The sequence below is a fragment of the Colossoma macropomum genome, unplaced genomic scaffold (genome assembly GCF_904425465.1).
Source record: "Colossoma macropomum unplaced genomic scaffold, Colossoma_macropomum, whole genome shotgun sequence".
In the NCBI taxonomy this organism is placed as follows: Eukaryota; Metazoa; Chordata; class Actinopteri; order Characiformes; family Serrasalmidae; genus Colossoma; species Colossoma macropomum.
In genome coordinates, this window is record NW_023494789.1 from 37,371,811 (window position 1) to 37,393,481 (window position 21,671).

Below are 21,671 nucleotides of genomic sequence, written 5' to 3' on the forward strand. Positions count from 1 at the left end.
CCTTAAATGAGTTTTTTCCCAGGTGAAAAGTACATATTTGTACCTTTTCATAATCTAATGTTTTAAAACAGAACAATAAAATAAAAATCCTGGAGACGAGACGGGGTGTGTGGAGTCAATACAGCTTAAATCATTTCAATATATGCAGCTGCTGCTGCTGCATAAACTCAAGCTATCTAAGTAACCTTTACTCCGCCTGTTTTTCCCCGTTTTTGTATTTTAATATTTTATACTAACGCTGTTTGCTATCTGGAGTCGACCAGAGGAGGATGGGTTCCCCTTTTGAGTCTTGGTTCCTCTAAAGGTTTCTTCCTCTTGCTCTTAGGGAGTTTTTCCTTGCCACTGTCGCCATTGGCGACGCTCATGGGGGCCAGGACCTGGATTTTTCTGTAAAGCTGCTTTGTGACAACACCTTTTGTAAAAAGCCTTATTTAAATAAACTTTGACTTGACTTGGATTATGGAACAGTTATGGTCCCTGACTAAAGGTACTGAGATGCACCCTTGAGGGTCCCACCCCAGTGACAAGAGGTTTACTGCCCCAGTGACAGTTTAGTACATTTATTTCTGAGAGTGTGTGACAAAGACTGAAGAGCAAAGTAAAAAAAAAAGTGAAAAACAAGTAAGTGAGTAACCAAATAAATAAACAAATTAATTAATTAATAAATAAAGTTGCTAATTATTTGCTTGCCTATTCCTAAAGCTTGTGAGAAAGAGAGAAGGGTAAGAGGCAGAAAAAGCTCTTAAGCCTAATTGGGAACAGGTGTTCTCGGCTCTCTCTAATTACGAAGTGACTTGCCACACGTGGAGACACGCGCTGACTCACGTCTTCGCTGATGTTGGGAGGTAATTAGTGAGTGGCTGCCCGCGTCTTTCCTCCATCATCGCCTTCGTTTCATCCGTTTTCTCTTTGAACTCTAGTGTTAAACGCGCCCTGTCACTCACCGTAAGCTCCGCCCCCTGCAGGGCTGCTGAGGGCGGGCTGATGGGGCTGCTCTGCTCGCTCTGCTCTCTCAGCCACATTTCAGTATTAAACACTTTCTCTTAGCGGTAACAGCAGCACCGCTTGGAGTGAGAGTCGCGGTTCCGTCCAGTTCCAGCTCCTCACGACGTGGCCGAACCGACGTTTTTAACCAGCTTTGGTGACCGAAGTCCGCCGCGGAGTATGGTTGGGATTCCGGGCACTTTTCAGTGTAAGCTGCCTTTACTTTTAATAGTTCTGTGTTAACGTTGGTTCCTCAGGCGATAAAGCTGCTACTCTTGGTTCACTCAGTCAGTAGCTCAGTGCTGTCACTGGCCGAGCTGCTCTCTACGTTGGAAGTACAGCTGGAAGTGTCGCTGCCAAGTGTCATGCTAAATACTGTTTTAAAAATAGAATAACTAGGTAAATTTGGTATGTGCTTATTGTGGAGGAATGATTTTTAGTGGGGATTTTTTCCACCCCTTGTTGTTCTACAGTCAAATCTTCCTTTTAACCCTCAGTATGCTTAGCAAACAGGCTAAGGATGGACCAGTAAGGTAATTACTGAGAGGAATTACTGTTGTGCTGATTTTTCTAGTTTCAAACTGGCTAAGCTGGGTTCTTTACCATAGTTCACCTGTTTTTAGTATGTAATATCAGCGCAAAACATCATTTATATGTCATTCATCTGCTGTTTTTGACATTAGAATGAGTTCAAGTTTTCTGGACCTTCAGGTAATATAGAACACCTTAAGAAACTGTTGTTTATTCCAGATTAAGCTGGTGCTTACCAGTAAAATGAGAAAAGTCGTGTTTAGGGGGGAAACTGATTTAGATTGCTTTATCGCTCATGGTGTGTGACATGTCATCTAACACATGATGCTGTATTACTTGATGCCCCATAGTATCTGGATCTATTCTATGCAGGGGTGGGCAAAATTGTCTTTTTCATTATAGGCTAGTTTCTCTGATATCTGTTATCACAGTAACAGATAATTTTTAGTGTATTGTGAATATGGTCCATACTTAATCACCAACTGCTTGCTTCATTACAACAGCGTAATTAGTGCTGTTCAACTGGATTCAGTTCAGTGCAGTGTGTTAAACGTTGAATAAAAATGACTATTCATAGTTTTTGATTATTTTTTATGTGCCATGACTGGTTCTTTTTTCAGTGTTCCAACTTATCAGCTCAGAAAACTAAACTGAATTGTAAAAATGTCTTGGTAGTATTTTGGTATTGTATTTTTGCCATATCGGCATCGCTTTGTATATGAAATCGCCAGTTTTGAGCTCTTAAACTGTACATTTGCACTTAGCTTAGTTCTGCTTGATGTAAACTACACTCAGATGCTGTTGCTGGTCAGTGTACAGTCCGCTAAGGCTGTACCAGCCTTCTGTGTGTCTGTCCTTGCCACTGAGTTGCCTGTAGCCCTCTGAACCGTGTCCAGTCTGGCCTGTGAGAAGTGGTCCGAGGGGGGTTGGCTCCCTCTGCCCCGTCCCCTTCTCATGCTGAAGGATTTGGAGCTAATCCACTCGGCAAAGTTTCACACCATCTGGACCTTACCGCTGCTGAAGAACAGAACTGCAGGAGGCCTCGTTCTGTGTGTATGTGTGTGTGTGCGTCTGTCTTGAGGGGTATCATTGCCAGAAAACCCTGCCCTGAGGCCCGGGGGCTGAGACAGGGCATTGTTTAACCCCAGGGGGTTATCCTCAGGGTAAATAACAAATGTGGTCCATGCAGGCTGATGCAGGCAGTGATGCTGATGATAATGAAATGGCGTTTTGACTGCCTGTGCCACTAGAGGGCAGCGATATGCCCCACAGCCCTCAATTATGATTATTGAGCTTTACAACTGTATTAAATACCTACATGCACAACGGCACCGAATAGGCTGTGTGTGCATGTGTGGGTCAGTGTGTGCGCACAGTTTCATCATCTTTTGCCCAGAATCTCGCGGCACATTAAGTTGTGCGAAAATGTTTGTTCTCTCATTCAGTCATCATCCTCTTTTTTTATTGCTGTTTTGTGTCTTTCAGTCAGATTCCATTGGATATATGTGTGGCCACTTGGACAGTGGGATAGTTTTCCCCTTTCATTTTAGCAGTATGTGCGCATATGTGTGTGTTTGTGTGTGTGAGTCAGATTCCTTTCCTCTGACTTGAAGAAAGGAAACGGCAGACAAAGAGGCCCTTCAGGTTTGAATTAGAGCTCTAATTGGTTTTGGCTCTTGCTGCTGGGGGGCTCCAACTCTGGCAGGCCGGCACTTTGGTCGCGTGGGAGAGTTTGTGCATGTCAGAGAGAGAGAGAGAGAGAGAGGGAGAGAGAGAGTGTGAGTGAGAGACAGGGGGTTCTGGATCTCCCTCCAGCACCAGCAGCTGTAAGCGTTTAAGGAAGCCCCGGGCCAGGAGTGGCTTGGCTGGATTTGACTCCGCAGTTTCTCCCCTTTCGCCCCAAGTCTGCAGCTATCAGGCCAACCAGCACACTACAGGCCTTCATATATATACGTACATATGTGGCAGTGTTTGTGCCACTAGAGGCTAGTTTCTCTGACTCTAAGCCTTAGTGTTTGACTAAGAAAGCATTTGGATTGGAAACGTTCCACTGAAAATGAAATTATAGCTTGCCTCACTTTTCTTTCAGCCAGGGCTGCACCATATGGACAAAATATCATATTGTGATTTTACAGGAACATTTGCAATTTTGTTGTGCTTTGTGTATGTTAACAACACAGCTGTGAAAGACTGATCTGCATGATTTTGACCAGAATTATTTACAGTTGTTAGATGAAGGTGAATGCAGTGATTCAACAAAACGTCCAACAGAAACTCATCCAGGAACAAATGTGGTTGTTCTGAAATAGAGATGGCACAAGATCACTTTTTTCCTTTTCCAAAATCGATATCAATATTGAAACCGCAAGTATGTGCCGAGATTGAAACTGATCCGATTTTCTTAATCACTTCATTTTTTTTCTCTCTGGTATTTCGATCCAGCAGTTTCGTCCCGATATCAATACCTGGGGCCTGTTTCATGTAGCACGTTCAACTTGGACAGGGTTTCTGACTAAGTTTCAGCTTTGCAGAACGAATACAGCTGCAGTTAACCCATTTCACAACCGAGGTTAACAACTTTCTGTGTAATCCCAGGTTTAGGTATTAAGGCTGTGATTAATCCTTGTGCGTGTGCACATGAAAGCATGATGTTTATGAGGAATAGTCAGTTGTGTGAAACATGAGGAGTTGAGTGGCTTATTTATGTAGAAAGTGAAGCCCTCAGTAGGAAAAAGCTGTTGCCACTATATTAGTGCTTATTGGAATAATAATTACTATATATTCTGTATGTGTGTATTTATTTTAAAAAAAATAATGTGTACAGGGGTTCTTTTGGAGTATGTTGCCTTGAGGCGACATTGTGCGACAATGGGAAGAAATGATATAGAGCCATGTTCCCTGAAGTGGTGAGACCTGGCTTGTGACTGGCTAAATCCATTCCACTGTTTCACAATGTTGCTTCGAGGCAACAAACATATTTCTGCAAATTCTCATAACAAAAAAAATTGATACTGTATGTGCCCACTAAGAGATAGTATGACCGAGTACATGCTTTTTATTGACTTACTCAAGCTCCTCCATTTATTATTAACCCTATCGTTGTCTTTAAATATATATAATGTTATTGTAAAGTGAGGAAAAGAGTTTGTTGTCCTGAGGCAATAGAGGGTTAAGTGACTGGTTTCGCAAAGAAAAAAGTTACCTGAACCGTCAGACGGCTGACCCTCATTGGTTAGATGTTCACCTACCTTGATTGGTCAAAGACCTGTTTATGAGCAGAAATCCTAAATTTCAGAGCAGGTTGGGCGTGTGCAGCACAAGTTGCATTGGTAATGTGGCCTGGTAAAAAGTGATCCTCCAGTGTGAGACATGTAAGGAAGAGACCTTTTGAATGACACACTGAACAACCAATCATAGTCTGCTATTTTGGCACAGAGTCTACGGAGGTGATTCAGAAAATCCTACACGTAGACATGTTGCTCTGAAAGGCTTGTTTTTCATCGCAGTGTTCAGTGCAGGCAGCTGTTTTCTTTTGCTTTGTTTCCTATCTGAATGATAAAAATGCTGCAGGGAGGAGCAAATATGGACGTACATATAACCAGACTAGGCCTCTGGTATCAGATTAGGGCCGTCTCTATTAAGAATGCAATAAAACATTTAGTGATTAGTCAGAGGCTTATTTGCCTCCTGCAGTATCAATATTGCACAGGGCAATTGCCGGAATAATAAACAAACAATAAGTTTTGCATCTCTGACTGAAGCCTTTCAGGAGCTTGGAAGTGGCTAGACCAGTTTTTTGTGGCGGTTTGTCCAAAAATTATAATGAAAATAAGTAATGCTGGTTATGTGATGCCAAACTTGAGCACCTGGACATTTGGCTGTGTCTTTTATGGCCTTTTCCGCTACATAAAGAGAAAGAAAATGAGCTATTGGCTGGATCCATCGCTGTTTTAGCCTCTTGTGTGTACTAGTTATGCTGATAAAAGAGCAAAACAAAAGAACATGCGTGATTAGGTAAGCCCGTTTAAGACTAATGTTCATGGGCACACAAGAGGATGACTGCTGTAATTCTTTGATTAGCAACTGTGCATCTGGTATGCTTTCGTGTGTTTCTGTGAGAGAGAGTTTAAGAACAGATTATCCACGAAGGGAAACGTGATGCAGTAATTGACATCAGCTCCGCCAGATGTTTCTTGTTGCGCGGCGCTGTGTGGACAGGCTGGGGAAGATGGGATCCAGATGTGGCAGCTCCTCCGCCAGCGCCTATTGCCCAGAACGGCGGTCCGCTGGAGACGAGGGCTATTAGAGGGACTGGACCTCCTGGAGTCAGGCCTGTGTGTGTAGTTTAAAGTCGCGGATATGAGCTTGTCTTTTATGCTGATTGCTGCCTCCTGTCTTTTTTAAAGTCGTTCATATGCTGAGCTAGCCTCTGTTCCCAAGCAGTAGCATCTCCTGGATGCGGCTTAACACTGAGCTAGCATTAGCTCCACTCTTTGGCTTGGGAAAGTAGTTTAGATATTAGCTGATTTATAGTCATAGCCTTAGAACAGAGATTTCTTTGCTAGTGTCCATTCTGTGAGAAGATTGATGACTTTATCTTAGCCAGTCAGTCAATAGCTGTGCTGCATAAAAGGCAATATATGAAGGATGAATATCTTACTTATAGTCAATATATAGTCAATCTCAGAGCAAAAACCCCTCACATAATGAAAAGGCCAACTGACATTTTCAATAATAGTAATAATAGTGGCCATCCAGCATCAGGGCGAGCTTCTGCCCAATCTGGACCCCTCCATTCACTTTTTTTCTTCATTACGTTCTTTCAATTACATGAAGAATATCACATTTTTTGGCAGAAAAAGCAAATCATACTACATAAATATTAAGAATATAAAGCAATTATCACTCCAGTAAGCACTAGCATGGTGACCGGGGAGACAATTTTGATTTCTTTTTTTCGAAAAATAAGCTTCTCAACTCCTTATTATTAACTATACTGGACACTGGCCCTCCTGAACCAGAGTTGAGTACCTCGTTCTAGAGTTTAAGAATGTTATAGTGCATTTTGATTGGTTTAAGGGCTACTAACTGTACATGAAATCTATTCCAGTGAGTAGCTGACTGTCAGTGGTGGCAAAAGTGAGCTTTGAAGAGCCCTCCTATCGTTAAGAGCTGAGGGTTTAGAGTCTCTCTCTCTCTCTCTCTCTCTCTCTCTCTCTCTCTCTCTCTCTCTCTCGCTCTCTCTCTCTCTCTCTCACGTTCCCTCTCTCTCTAAGACAAGCTGCCCTGGACCCCCCCACCCCCCGTTTTTGTCTGCTTCGGTGGGACTCTGAGAAAAGGACAAAGCCGCTAGCCAGTTGAGTAGACTGTCATAGGGGGAGTGCTCAAGGACTTGTGAAAGAGGCTTATCACCACATTAAGCTTCTCCCTTAAAACACACACACTCATCACCTTCATCCTGCTCGAGCCCACAGCTTTACACAAAACCCACACTGGAATGGTCCCCCACGTCTTCACTGTGCACTTCTCTAAACCTGTCAGTCCTTTCTGCACTCTGTCATCTCTCTTTCTCTCCCTCTCTCCTGCTCTCTCCCTCGCTCCCCCTCTCTCTTGTTTTTTCCTCCCCCCTGTCTGTGTCCCTCTCTCACTCCCTGTCTTCGATGGGAAAGCCAGCTGTTCTGTGGCTGTCAGCGGCCGATGGATTATTAAAAAAAAAGGGCAAAAATTCCCTTCACTCTGGACTGTGAGAACTCTCGCTGTGCGCTGACAGAGTCTGAGTGTGTGTGTGTGTGTGTGTTCTTGTGTGTGGCGCAGATACACACCTCCTTCTCAAAACTCAAGTTTAGACTGATAGGATGCTGTAGGCTATGTTCATGCTGTATATATAAACAAAGCCTTGTATCTCCATTTTAATGTGTATGTGTGTGTGTGTGTGTGTATATACACACACACACACATACGCACACATACACACACACACAGGGTGATTCAAAAAGATTCATCCGATCTGAAAATGATTTATTTCACTTGTAAATCATTACAGAACAATGCAGTAAGTTGTAAATGGTTTAAATGAGCGTAAAGTTTCTTGTGTAATATTACAAGTGCTCAATATGAACCTCCTCCAGCTGTACGGACATCATCAATGCAACAGTCAAATTCATCCCATACTCGATTTAGCATGTCGGGTGTCACTGTACTCACGGATCTTTCAATGCGATTTCGGAGATCATCCAGTGTTGTGGAACCAACGACGAATGCTCTGAGCTGTTGGAGGTTCACTGCTGACGAAAATCACGTTGCACAGTTATGACGGATTCACTCTTAATGCAGTTGAGAACGCAGACTGAAGGGAGCCATCTTCCGGTGACCGTCAGAAACTCTATGACCCCCTCTTTCAAGTGGTATGTGATTGGTTCCTAGGCGCCTCACGGTTGTAAAAATCAGACTCTGTTATTAGTGTTTTTTTTACAGGATTGTGAATATTGTACAGATCATTGTTGATGAGGGCCTAGTTTGCGTTTGGGTTGGTTGGGGGAGAAAAAGTTGGTGTGAGTTGGCTATATATTTAATTTATAATGTGGGTTTTATTGTATTGTGTTTGTGTAATTTTGTATTGTGTATTGGGTTTTTTAGTATTAGTCATATGTTTACCATCCCAGGGACTGCAGGTGGAAATTAGCTCATTAGCTAACTCTGGTGTAAAGCATCTCTCCTTGAGATTAATGTATTGTGTGTCCCTGTCCCTGACAAAATAAACACAATAAACTAAACTAAACAATATACAGTAAATTAAAGCGCATGCTTTTGGTGGTCTTTCTCCCCCTAATCTTTCTCCTCCCCAAAATGTCATTGTATAGACTTGTTTGTGTTTACATCCTGCTAACCTGCGCTTTGTGGCTGTTTGTGTGTTGTGTGTGCCTGAGGGATTGTGGGGGGGACTGTGCTCTTGACAAGCCAGAACAGATCCTGCAGTCCAACCTGAGGAAAGGCATGTTATCCCACTCTCAGTGTCTCTCCTTACAGCCAGGTGTTCTCAACACACATCACAGCTGAGCCACCTGCACAGCACAGGTGTGTGTGTGTGTGTGTGTGTGTGTGTGTGTGTGTGTGTGTGTGTGTGGGGTAATAACACAGCTGCCTCTACTGCCCCGAGGCCAACAAGAGGCAGGGAGACGGATTAAAGGATAAACTGCAGGTGAGAAACAGAGAGAGGGAGAGATGGTGTAACTGTGTTCTTTGAAGACTGGCTTTATCAAAATGGTCGTTTTTGAGTAAACAGGGATACTTTCCCTTCTCTCTCTCTCTCTCTCTCTCTCTGTCATTCTCTCCCTCTTTTCTTTTCCTCTCTTGTTTTATGTTGCCTTCCTCCCGTCCACAATACTGCTCTTTGTGCTTTACTAAGTGGAGATGCTGTCCAGACTGTTCTGTCCAGCACTAACTCCACTCCGAGCTTATGGCCTCTTCTTCATGATAGTCTTTGTTTTTCTCTCTCTCTTTCTCTTTCACTTTCTGTCTACCTATGTCTCTTCTTTTTTATTGTCTCTCTGACTGTCTTTCTTTCTTTCTTTTTCTTTTCTTTTTTCTGCCTGTTTCTCTCTCTCCTGCTCTGTTTTTCTTTATCTCTCTTTCTAGTTTGCTTTCTTTCTCTCTTTCTTTCTCTCTGTCGGTCTTTTTTCTTTTTCTCTGTTTCTCTCTTCACCTTGGTCTCTATTCTCTGCTTTCCTTTTTCTCTCTTTCTGTCTTTCTTCAGCCTTTCTCTTGCTGTTTTTCTTTCTCTTTTTCTGTCTTTCTTTCTTTCTTTCTTTCTCTCTTTCTCTCTCTGTCTGTCTGTCTCTCTCTATCTCTCTCTTCTTATTTTACGTCTCAGTCACATCTCAGTTGTTATATAGATATTAGTGAGACTACTTGGGTGTTTAATTTGATCACTGTTCACATCTCTCTCTCTCTCTCTCTCTCTCTTTCTCTTGCTTCACATTTTTCTATTGTTTGTTGCCCTGTATAAAAATAGTAATGTGTTTCTTTTATCCTAATGCTTTGCAAGATTTCATTTTACAGTTAGATGATTATAGTAAATGCGGAACATGAATGACATGATGCGGTTTCAGTAATAAATTATTATTTAATATTAAAATTTGATGTAACTATTTTGTCCCTTGAACTACAGTAATAAATATGTATTACTGACTCTGCCCACCCTGTATTACTGTTGGCTTTTCCCTCACAGCTCAGCTGGTTTATGAGCTCTGCTGAGATGAATGATCTGAGAGGTACAGTTGGCAACGAGGGACAAACAGCGCAAAGCAGCAAAATCATTAAGAAAAGCAAAATGTGTTTATTGTAAGAGTGAGAAAGGGCTTATTATTTGGTAGTAATTAAGACAGTGTGACAGGAAAGTGTGTGTGTGTGTGTGTGTGTGTGTGTGTGTGTGTGTGTGTGCACGCATGCATGCTCCGTCTGTGCTCTTGGCTGCAGGCTGTGGAAACTTTGGGATGATGCAGCCAAGTGAGCTTGTGACCCACCTCTCAAATTTTAAGTGCAGACTCATGCACAACTCCCTAAAACACACACACACACACACACGCCTGTACACCCATGTGTAAATACTGTGTAAAAGTCAGAGACCACTTTTCATTGATTTATATACTATACATAAACTTGTAGTTATGTACAAATTATTATTTTTCAAGAGATCTTTCTGAGATTAGATACTAGATGATCCACTTATGGAAGAGGAAGAACAAAAAATTCAAACATTATTAAAAGAAATAGAGAATAGTCAATAACCATGTAAGACCTGGTAGACCACCATGGCTGTCCCCATCAGAAAAAGATGTGTAGATGTATCAAGAAGCCTTCACTGAGAAGAGGAAATAGACAAAAAGAAGAACATTTGCAAATCAAACAAAGAGGCTGCTGGTGCTCAGAGAGCCCAGACCTCAACATCGTTGAATGTTAGGGATTACTCGGATTGTGAGAAACTAACTTCTAAGACTGAACTTTGGAGGTGCGGGAAAATATCCCTGTATTTTTAAAGAAATGAAAACAAGTCTCATGAATTATAGTTATGGTAGCTGTAATAAAGGTAAAGGGTGGACACTAAATACACAAAAAGTTGATATTATATTTAGTTGTTGAGGCTCCTGTGTAATTTCCTGGTAAATATATGTTTTCTGCTTTTGATAATGATGCAAGAAAATGAATAACTTGTGCTTAATGGCTTTGACTGGACATTAAATAAATGAAGGGTGGTCTCTGACTTTTGCACAGTACTGTATTTATCTCAGCCAAACTTAAACACAACACACAGTCACACAAGTCACTGCATATTCTTTCTGTCTGAAATCATTCTCATACACACAGTCATACAACACAAACACGTTCCTTCCACACATAACTTCTGTCTCTGTGTGTGTGTGTGTGTGTGTGTGTGTGTGTGTGTGTGTGTGTGTGTGTGTGTGGTGGGGGTGGGCAGGGTGCGTCGGGCTTTACTTAAACTAATGGCTCCCAGGCGTGCAGCATGGCCAGACATACTGGAGCCGAGAGCAGAGAGAAGGAATGCCACTCCAAACCCAGAGAGAGAGAGAGAGAGAGATGGGGGGGGAGTATGTGGTTGGAAAGAGGTTATTTTGGCAGGGAGGATAGAGGTTTTGGATAGGTAAAACTGGAATGTCTGTCTACCTTTGCTTGTTTTTCTCTATTGTGCATGAAAGTCTGTAGCACCTTCTCCAAGTATTCTATAAATGCGTACTAAATGGCCAACACTCATTCTATAAAAGGGAATTTTCTCCTGCTCTGCTGATATGTAGACAACATGTTTATCATTTTTGAATGGAATCCAGTGCATATTTCTAAGCTTTCGCTCTCAGTTTCAAGTCAGAGTCGCTAAGGCTCTACAGTCTTAACTGGGCTTGAAATCGAGCTCTTTTTGAGAGACTCTTTTGTGTTAACCAACATCCTAAATAAAACCATGATGTGCCTCAGCACTCACTCACATTGGAATTGACTGTCCGCCTCCCCAGTGTATGTACCAATAATCAGGCCTGCTGTGCAGAGGAGCGCAGATGAAAATGAGCTGCAGGCTGAATGATGATCGTGTTGAAGTCTGCAAAAATAAACAAAGATGGCTTTGTTTTGGCTGGAGATTCCACTGCATGTTTTGCCGATCCACCCTGAGAAACCTGAGTCATCCTACCTATGGCAACCTGAGCACAAAATGAACTGCTTCTCTTTTTCTTTTTTTAACTTAAACACATGCTACGAAGCAGGCTACAGATTGCAAAGAATTGATAGCAGGTATCTGTATCGGGCTGATGGCAGTAGAAAAAAGGATCGCAAATAGGAGCAAAAAAAGAAATGAATGCAATCCTGTTTGGTAAAACATCAAGTCAATATAGCAGAATTAGTTGTTCCATCATCAAACTTGGAGTGAAGTAGGTCAGTTACCACATAACAGAAGCCGCAAAGCCCAGTGTTAATATGAGAACAGTGATGCAGCAGTAGAAGTTAACATTACTCCTTTGCCATGGGTCTTGAGCTTCTGTGGGTTGAGGCCTGTGTCTCTTTATTAACCTGTAAATGAGGTTAGTGGGTGTAAATTCCGATTAACTCAGGGCTATGGGCACTGACCCTGATTCACTGAGCAAGGGTTGCTTCCCTCATCTGTGTGAATCCTGTTTGTGCTGAGGTAGCCCAGACTTGTTTGATATCTCAGATGTGATTTGATGAGTTGGATTGATTGATGGATGGACAGATGATGGATGGATCGACAGATGCTTGATTACATATCTCAAATTCAATAGTTATAAAAATTTACAGTATTTATAAGACACTTATAGAGAAATTCCACTGTTGTTTTTATGTTTCTGCATAATTAAAACAGTAAGATCTATACAGATTTGTATTTATTTGAATTTGGTTTGATTGAACTGTTCTAGAGAATCAGAGAGTCAGAATTGTTCACAGTGGTGGGAAATAGATGTCAAAATACAATACTTCTAAAAGTAATCACACAAATATGCAGTTTTGCTAGTTTGGGGAAGTTTCTGGCCTAATCTTTTTGTCAATTCAAGGTAAAAAAAAGTACCTGTAGGGTGTGGTAAGGCAAAATAGTACCAAAAAAACTTTTTTTCTGATTTATTGACTATTGTACTCATCATTGCATAAAAAGGCTCAAAAGAGTTCACTGCTTATTTTGGACAGTAATATGTTCATATTTGTGTTGTAGACATGATTCTTGGTTCCTGTCACCACCTCTGTAGAGAAATCTGAGTCTGTAAGTTTCACTACAATTAACCATTTCACATTAAAACACTCGGAATGACTTTGTTTACAACTCATTGCTTGAATTATGCAGAACAATTAATGGAATTCCCCTTTAAACAGTTTGTGCTTGAATGCAATGTGCAATGTGAATATTTATGTTTGATATAACCTGAGGTAGTCATGTGATTTTTGGGACTGTGCAGCAGTGAATTGAGAGAGTTATGAGTAATCAAGTATGTAGAACTGCGCAAGAAAAAAAAATACCACAAAGTAATACACATGGGAGTATGTGCTGTTCCGTGTGTGGGTCAGTTTCATCATGGCTCGTCTCAGCCTGGGAAGAGAAGCACTTCCCATGTGCAGCTGTGTGAAGATCAGCTGCACAGCTGTTTCCACGGATATTGTGCACACACACATGCATCCTAAAATGGTTGTGGTGGAATAGAGTTCAATTTATGAATAAAGGATTGTGGTACATTTCTCTCTCTCTCTTTTTCTCTCTCTCTCTCTCCATCTCTCTCTAGCTGTTGTTCTTTACTTTGTTTGATTGGTTAAAAGTAGATGGGGACAGAGAGGGAGCGTGTGAACTCGGGCAGATGATCTCTTTCTGATTACTCCAGCTCTCTTAATCATCAACCAAGCACACTCTCTGCACCTGCTGAAATAGAGATATGCACCTGGCGAAACAGAGCAGTGGCTCTAAAGTAGCACACACACACACACACACACACTCACCCTCATACAGTAGTACGTCATTGAAGGTGTGTATCCGTCAGAAAGTCATTAAGGAGGTTCACAGATGCTGAGTGCACTTGCAGTGTTTAGCGGTTAGTTTGCACCTCATCAAGGGAGACATCCAGCACCGTGTGGTCTGTTTCTCTTTGATACATCCTGTCTGACTGTGTTTATTTCTCTTGCTGACCACAGTTTGGATATCATCAGTACGTAAAGGGGAATTCCACTGATCTTTTACTCCATTACTCTAATCGTGGTGGAGAGGTACATGCTTTTGGAAGGCAAAATAGTCCCGAAAGAATGTGTTGGCATCATAGATATTGCCATCCCTAGTTCCTGTTGCCACCGTTGTAAAGAAATCTGAGTCTGTAAGTGCCCTATTTCGCATGAAACCTCTCTGAATGGCTTTGTTTACATCCCAACAACTGAATCACACGGACATTTTGAAAAATCTGTGGAATTCTCCTTTAAAGAATGCTGACCAACTTCATGTTTCAGTAGGAAATGAGCAAAATTAGTCATTTTGATTGGATTTACTGCTACACAGTGGAAAAATGTTGAATAAACAAATCATTGTCGGCCTATTTTTATAGTATTTTAAAAAAAAATAGTGAACTATTTTGACTTAAGTTGAATAGATTGCAGTTTGTATTTCATTCATTTCATAAGGTGACGTATGTGAAAACAGCACAATGGAATTTTCATATTCTTTCTAAACCTTCTAACCCCTGAAATTGCTGGATTTTGATTAAAAATACATTTTAATAAATAAATAAATTAGTAACTGAGTATTATTCAGTATAATGAAATTACTAACAAAGGCTACTAAATGTTATAAGATTGAAGTGTAGGCCTGCATACAAACTCTTGCATTTTAAAGGGTTAAACAATAAAATTCAGTAATAGAAATCAGTGCACTCTAATGAATCGGCTCTTATTATTTGGGTCTTTTTTCCTCCTCCCTCCCCTTCTCCCTGCAACTGGCACATACTTTGTTTGACCTTTTAGTGCCAGAACAATTAGTTATGTTAATCACCCAGCCCGCCTCACTAAAGACATTAAATAGATTATCAGCTGATTGGCCAGGAGCCACTAAGTGGGCGTGTCACTATCCCAGCAGGAGACACTCTCTGAGTGAGCACCGTGAAAGAGGGGGGAAAGAGTCTGTGTCTGTGTGTTTGTGTTTTTGTGTGCGAGAGAGCAACTGAGATCATTAAGAGAGGAGAGAAAGGGCGAGAGAGCAGTGGGACAGAGGGACGGGAATGGAGAGAGCTAGAAGCTGAAAGAGAGAGAGAGAGACAGAAATAAAGAAGTCTTGCTGGATCTCCTCAACCATCTGGGCTCCATCTGTGTTTCTCCGGCTGTGAGAGGAACTCGGCTCACATATGCGGGGGGCTTACACACACATGCCCCACATATGAAGGAGAGGAACGAGGGCACGAGGGGAAAAAAGGAGCCTTAAAACGACCCCAGTGTGTAGGACTCGCTCGTTTTTTTTTTTGTTTTTTTTTGGAATAAGGCAGAAAGCAAAGCGGACTATCCTATAGAGGAGGTGAGGTGAGGTGTGCAATGTGTCTTTGGCTTTTATTTATACATTTTTACTTTTAAACTAAACCCAAAAGCCTTGTGTGTTTTTAATGTCTTTCTCTGTAAGCGCTGAGGAAAATGAGAAAGGCTGATGTTTATGTTGCTTCCATGGTGCTAAATTGTAGTCATTCCTATATCACAACAGCCTTCTGTCAGAATAGCCTGCTTTGATTACATCTGAATGCAGTAAATGTTGGCTTCATTGTGATTACATTTAAACACTGATTTACTTCTTTCTGTAGGGGCTTTTATAATGTTTACTCAGACTCATGTTTTATCTGTCATGCTGGTATTTTTGACTGAATGTGTTGTTGTGTGGGTTTCTGACCGTTTGTGTAGAGGCTCTTAATGTTTGATAATCCACGTGGCACGTGCTTGAAACCAGCACAGAAGAATGCCATGCTGAGGAAGTCTAAGAGTGAGAGATTTTTCTTTACCACCGACCCTTCTTCCCTGTATCCATCTGGTCAAGCATCTCTCTATCACACTAACCAGAGCTCTGTGTTACTTACCTTGTGACTAAATAAAAGCAGTTAATGTTCTGAATGCATTTCACAAGCTATGGTGTCTCGAAGTATCAAAGTGAGCATGTAGCAACTCTTAAGTGAAAGTGGGATTGTGGTAAGATGCCCTGCAGAGTCGATGGAATGGGATGACATAGAATGGACCACCTATTATGCTATGCTAAATAAACAGTGTTTGTTTTTTGATCCTTAACAATTTAAAATAGTTTCGTCTTGGGAAATTTGTCATCATTTTCGTTTAACAGTATGAATATTCCATTAGCAAAAGTGATTAAAATGCCCACACAGATATATTTGATGACTGGATTGAGATGGAACAGGATGGAGTGGATTGGATTTCAAGTGAAAGGAATTGAATACAACCAACCAGGGCAGGAAAACTGTATTTGGCCCCATCAGAATCCATGCAGATGCCATGTAATGCAAAAACAGCATAGACGTAAGATGTAATATTACAGAATATGTAATACATTATTATTACAGCAACAAATTTATTTATCTGATTTATTGCACTAGGACCACAAGAACCAATTCCAAGCATTTCCTGTAGCTGTAGTGTTTAGTAACGTCAAATTTTCACAGACTTTTGCTGGAAGTGGTGCTGCATTGAGCTGGAAAAGCGCTCAGGGCTGCGTTTGTTGCAGACTGCTTGTCACTGCAGGCCTGCGTAATCTTAGCAAACACAATCTCCAGGCAAGCCTTGACAGACATATACCAGAACACGCTGCATACTGTCAGACTGACAGCCGTGTTGTGTGTGTGTGTGTGCGCGTGTGTTATTTTCCCTGCAGACTGGCTGTCTGCTTTGCTGTAAATTTACAGAGGTTTGGACTGTGTATAATGGACAGCCACCATTTATTAGCCTTCCATGAGAGAGAGAGAGAGAAAAGAAGATCCAGATATTTTGACCATGTTTTCTTGCATTCTTCAGTTTTACAGTTTACATAAAGCACATTCTCTAAAGCTTATGACATCAAGCTGAAACTGAGATCTGTATTTTCCTGAGAGAAATATATTAATAATTCTCTCTTTGAGGCACATGTGGACACAAACACACATGGGGCAGCTGTTGACCAGCATAGCCAGCAGGAAGTACCGGATTAGTTGTGCGAGCTGGAGCTGCGATAACTGTTGTTGTGTCATCAGAACAGCTATTGATCCAACCGATTAGCTCTGAAACAGCCGCTTTATGATGCGTGTGTGTGTGCGGCGCTCAATAAGGCCATTGTCCCGGTCACTCCCTCGACTCGCCATAATGGCCCTGGTCCTCTCTGGGTCAGCAGGGTTTAAAGGGGCATCGGACATATTCTCTGTGTTATAGGGATGGGCCTTTTAACAGTTTTTGCTATTAGAATATCTGAACTGGGATGCCAGTGGTTTTCAAGTAGCCCAGTAGGAATTGATAAAAAATGAAAACATGGCATGTTAAACATTGTATTTAGTGTAGCTAGAATAAGAGGTGGACCATACCTCATCACTGGGTTTTATTTTAGGTGTATGTGATTTAACATACTATTAGTTGACCTACAGAATATGAAGTTTCATTCCAAAATGCTGTATATCCAGCATTTTAAAAGAACAACGGCTGACATGATATTTTTCTAAAAAAGGTAGTATTATTCTCAATACAGCATTGATATTTTAATTCACAATAATGTATATGGTAAAAAAGAAAATTCCTGAGAGTGGTCTTCAATGTATTCTGGAACAAGACATTTCATATATTGAAATATTTAAGTTTATTGGACATGAGACATCAGCTTACATTCTCTGCGATTCTTCACACGTTCAGTAAAAACGTATTTAAAAATTACAACATGTACAAAACTTAATATTTTATGCTGATCTGAATACTCGTTTAAGTAAATTAATACTAAGATGAGTTTTAATGTCCATATATTCAAATAGCCACGCCCAGTAGCCATAGTGGTGTGATCACTGACCCCAAACCACAGTCTAACCCACATCATCCACCAGAGACCCCTGGGAACACCACAGTCAGTTAATCTTCTCCTGGGCCCCACAATTAGACCGAGAGGACCAGGGCTTGACCTCACGTTCACAGGCACTGTGTGAAGGAGCCAATGAAGCCATCCCTCTTTTATAGGACTGTCTTGAGTTTTTGCGTATCCATTAACATGAATAAGTGCTTATTAGTCAGTTATATCTGCTTGGGACAGAGGACACATGCATGGAGTGGATTTGTATGAAAAGGGTGGAATTCTCTTCAAGAATGAAGAGAATTTTTCTCCAAATTAGGAGATTTATAGGTTGTGTTTCTCAGCTGAATTTGGCCATGTCAAAGATCAAATATGTGTCCACAATGACTGTCACATGAGAAGATTGACATCATAGAGCCAATGGCATGTTTCACACCTGGTCTTGAATTACTCAAGCACACGCACGTTTTTCTGTCGTGAATAGCGAACTGAGGACACCTGGTAAACAGACAACTCTAGCTATAAAACAGAGGCGGGGGGTTCTGAGGTATTTTTCTTGGTAAATGTAACATGGTCACAGACAAATAATCAAGCGAAAATGCCATAATGAATAAGGGGAAAATAAAATTAAATAGAATAAAATATAGAAATGGTTCTATGTAATAGTTCTATGTAGCAATTTTGAACAGAAAATAGTTATAAAATGAGCCAAATGATAAGTAAGAGCAAAAGAAGAGTATGTGAATATGTACATATGAGATATATAGGCGAACAAAGGCTTAATTAAATGGTATGTGTTGGTCTGTGTCTTATTTAGTATCTGTCAGAGCCACCGAGTGACTGATGAGAGAGCCAGTCACTTAGAGAGACGACACTGATCCAGTGGAGAGATAAACTAGTCCTGGGCTTTAGCCTGTACTGAATGTTACTTATGTACTTTTACACATCGCACACAAATAGATGTTTGTATTACCATATTTGTGACACTATTCACTCATGTAATACTGCAGCTAAGTAATGCTATGTCTGCACTGAAATCTAACCATATTTCTTTGTTATTCCTCTGTTTCAGCTATGGGTGGGCAATATGACCAGTTTGAACACAAAATTGCAAACTTTGTTTTGCATATTAAAGTAGTATAGAATTTAATTTGTAATTTTAAATTTCAGTCAAAGTGAATTTAGTTGTTCTTTCGTTAGCAGGTGAAGTGTTTGGAAACAAGGGTGGGCAATATGGTGATATTATTTTCTGAGCATATTGCGGATATTCTGTAGAGCAGGACATTGAGGCAGTGCTCGGCTACTGCACAATTTTATTCGTTTTGCTTATTTTTAGGCCTTTATGTGATATTTTTCTGTAATGCTAATCCAGATAGATGTAGAGCCAATTTCTAAATTTTAAAAATGTTTATGTATATGCATCAGTAGATATAGACATAAAGAATATCAGTAGAATATATCCCATATCAGTGCATCCTTATTTATTTGATTTTTCAGTGTGGCACTACCAGTGCCTTTTCATCTTTTCTGACACTTTAAATCTTACAAAAATGAAATATGGTGATGCATATTCTGAAACTGTCTTGAAGTATTGTAGTGTCACATTTTTGCCATATCACCACTGTTTGTTTCTGCTTGTAATTGCTTACTGCTGTTTGTATGGGGACCGTAGTGGGGTCATAAGTGCACACGCAACAGAAACGGTGTCAGTGTTTCTATAGAAATCAGCTGCTATTAGAATGCCATGCAGATTGCTCTTGTGATTTGTTATAGAAGAGCTTGATGAAGCCCTGAGCATTTACAGGCTATAGATAAAGGTCATTTGAATAATGTTGATAAGAGGGGGGGTCAAGAGGGACTGTGCTTTGGTGTAATTTGTAAGTCCAAACTAGTTGTGTACAATACAGAGAGGAGAGAGAGAGAGAGGCTGCAACCTGTTGCAGAGCTCACACACATACATGGCCGCCAACATTGCTGGAGAGAACAGATGTGTGTGCATTGTCAGTGTGTGTGTGGACTGACAGGCACCAGGTGCAGCCTTTGTTTTCCTCGCCTTTGTCTCTCTCTTTCCCTCTCTCACTCTCTTCCTCTCTCCTTCTCTCTCTCCCCCTTCCCTCCCTCCCTCCTTCTGCTGGGACACAGGTGACTGTTGGAGGCTCCAGCTGCCAGCATGCTGCCCCATTAGGTCCATATGGTAGCAATGCAGGAGAAAGGGGGGGATGGGCAGAACACACTCACTCTCCTAAAGAAGTGATAGCTTAACCCCTTTGTATCAGTGGCTCTGTTTTAAACCCCCCTCCCCACCCCCAATGTGGGGTTTGTGTGTGTGCTGGGTGCCCGGAGGCGGTACGAGGCTTTTCACTCTTTTGTCGTCGTGTGTTTAAATGATTTTCCAGTCTGGAAGCGCTCAAGTGCTTTTAATGGAAATTCGTATATCATTTTAAACAAAGGCGGAGCGGGCCTTTTTAAATAAGCTCTTTGTGCGAGTTGTGCCAATGTTAAGCTCTTTAGCCAGTGTCAGGGGGAGTAAATATCTATACTTATTCATTCACTTATTCATGCTGATGGACTTGGTTACGCTCGGCAGTGCACTGGGAGCCTGTGCTTTTATGTCCCATTGAGCTTTGATAGCTGGTTTGGAGAAAAAGGCACCTGCTTTCAGTGAGTTGTGGGCAAATGAGTTTTGGGCATTTTTGTTGAAATGTGGAGATTCTTTAATAGCCTAAAGTTGTTGTTGCTGTTGGAGCAATACCTTGTCTCAGCAATTACCCCAAATGTCTTAAATCTCATTATATAAACTCATCTTAAAGGGCCCGTATCTTACATTTTTCTTGTATTTTGTTTTTTTTCCCAGAGATCCATATTTAAGCAGTATTATGTACCAAAATCAGCCTTCGTTCATTTTGTAACCACTCTGTATGCCTTAGAATTAAACGGACTATTTGTGGCACTGCACCTTTAAGACTGAAATATGTAAATGACCTTTGCTTTGATTGGGTGTCTTGTATTTTATAATATCTTTTGTAAAAATGCACTCACTCCCTATAACGTCTATGTAAATGGACAGGGCTAAACTGCTGTAGGCTGAATAGGGGCATGTATATGTAAATGAGGAGAGAATGGCATGTTCAATACATCACACTCTTTTATTTAAAAAAAAAAAGTAACTTTTTCCATAATATGAGGCATTTAAAAGTGTGTTTTTTCCTCATCCTATAAAGTTACCATTTTGGAGATAGCAGGTTTCATTCCAGCAGTGACGGTATGTGATGTGATTGTGATTATAATAATTAAAAATAATTATCATTAAAAACTTTGATTGTAATAAGGACATGTGAGGGCAGGAATTTATTTTGGTTTGAGGTCATCACACGTCATCTGGAAAACTCTGAAAGTGTTTCTGTGTGCATTAATAGTCACTATAACTTTGCAATTCATGACCTGATGTGCAGATGTGCCTGTGGGCTCATCCTCCCCCAGAGCACTGACGAAGCTAAACAAGCAGATTTAAATAACAAAAGACAGGTGAAAGCAGGCCTGTTGGTTTGCATAACAAAAGTGCACACCTGCGCCTATAAAAGTCCTGCTCTACAAACCTGAGTGTTCTGGCCGCGGTCTCGCTTAAAGCTCTCTAATGTGGAGCATTTTCATTTCAGCTGCGTTTGCATCATCGCTCCACAGTCTTCATGTATTTCACAGCACACACAACACACTAGAGCCGACACCGATACTGCAGAAGGCTGCGATGTGCAAATGATGCTCAACAATAGCGTATCGCATACTTTCAGTCAAAATAATGCAGGCCCTCTTTTTCTCTCTCTCTCTTTTCTGTCACTTTCTTTACTTCTATGTTTGTGTTATCCTTCTCTTCTTTATATTTCTCTTTCTCTTTCTTTTCTCTTGCTGTCTTGCTCTGCCTCCCTCTCTTTATTTAACTTTCTTCTTGTTTTCTGTTCTTTTTCCTTCTCTGTCTCTTTCTTCCTCTTCTTTTTCTATTCTTTTCTGTTTTTCTTTCTCTTTATCTTTTTTCTGTCTTTTTTCTCTTTTCTTATCTCTCTGTCTCATATCTCTTTCTTAAACTTCCATTGCTCTCTCTTGCTTTCTG

General features: G+C 40.9%; 1 protein-coding gene across 3 annotated transcripts in view; it reads left to right on the forward strand.

Moving 5' to 3' along the window:
- Positions 1–1,023: 1,023 nt before the first annotated feature.
- The window catches only part of cbfa2t2 (CBFA2/RUNX1 partner transcriptional co-repressor 2), a 37,815-nt gene continuing 17,167 nt past the window's right edge, over positions 1,024–21,671 (forward strand). Inside the window, exon 1 of one of the 3 annotated variants that reach the window (XM_036571214.1) lies at positions 1,024–1,192. In XM_036571214.1, coding sequence (XP_036427107.1) covers positions 1,165–1,192 — 28 coding nt within the window. In that variant the 5' untranslated portion in view covers positions 1,024–1,164. Of the gene's footprint in view, positions 1,193–14,489; positions 15,073–21,671 lie in introns of those variants that run through there. The other 2 variants (XM_036571215.1, XM_036571216.1) reach the window with 2 other exon arrangements.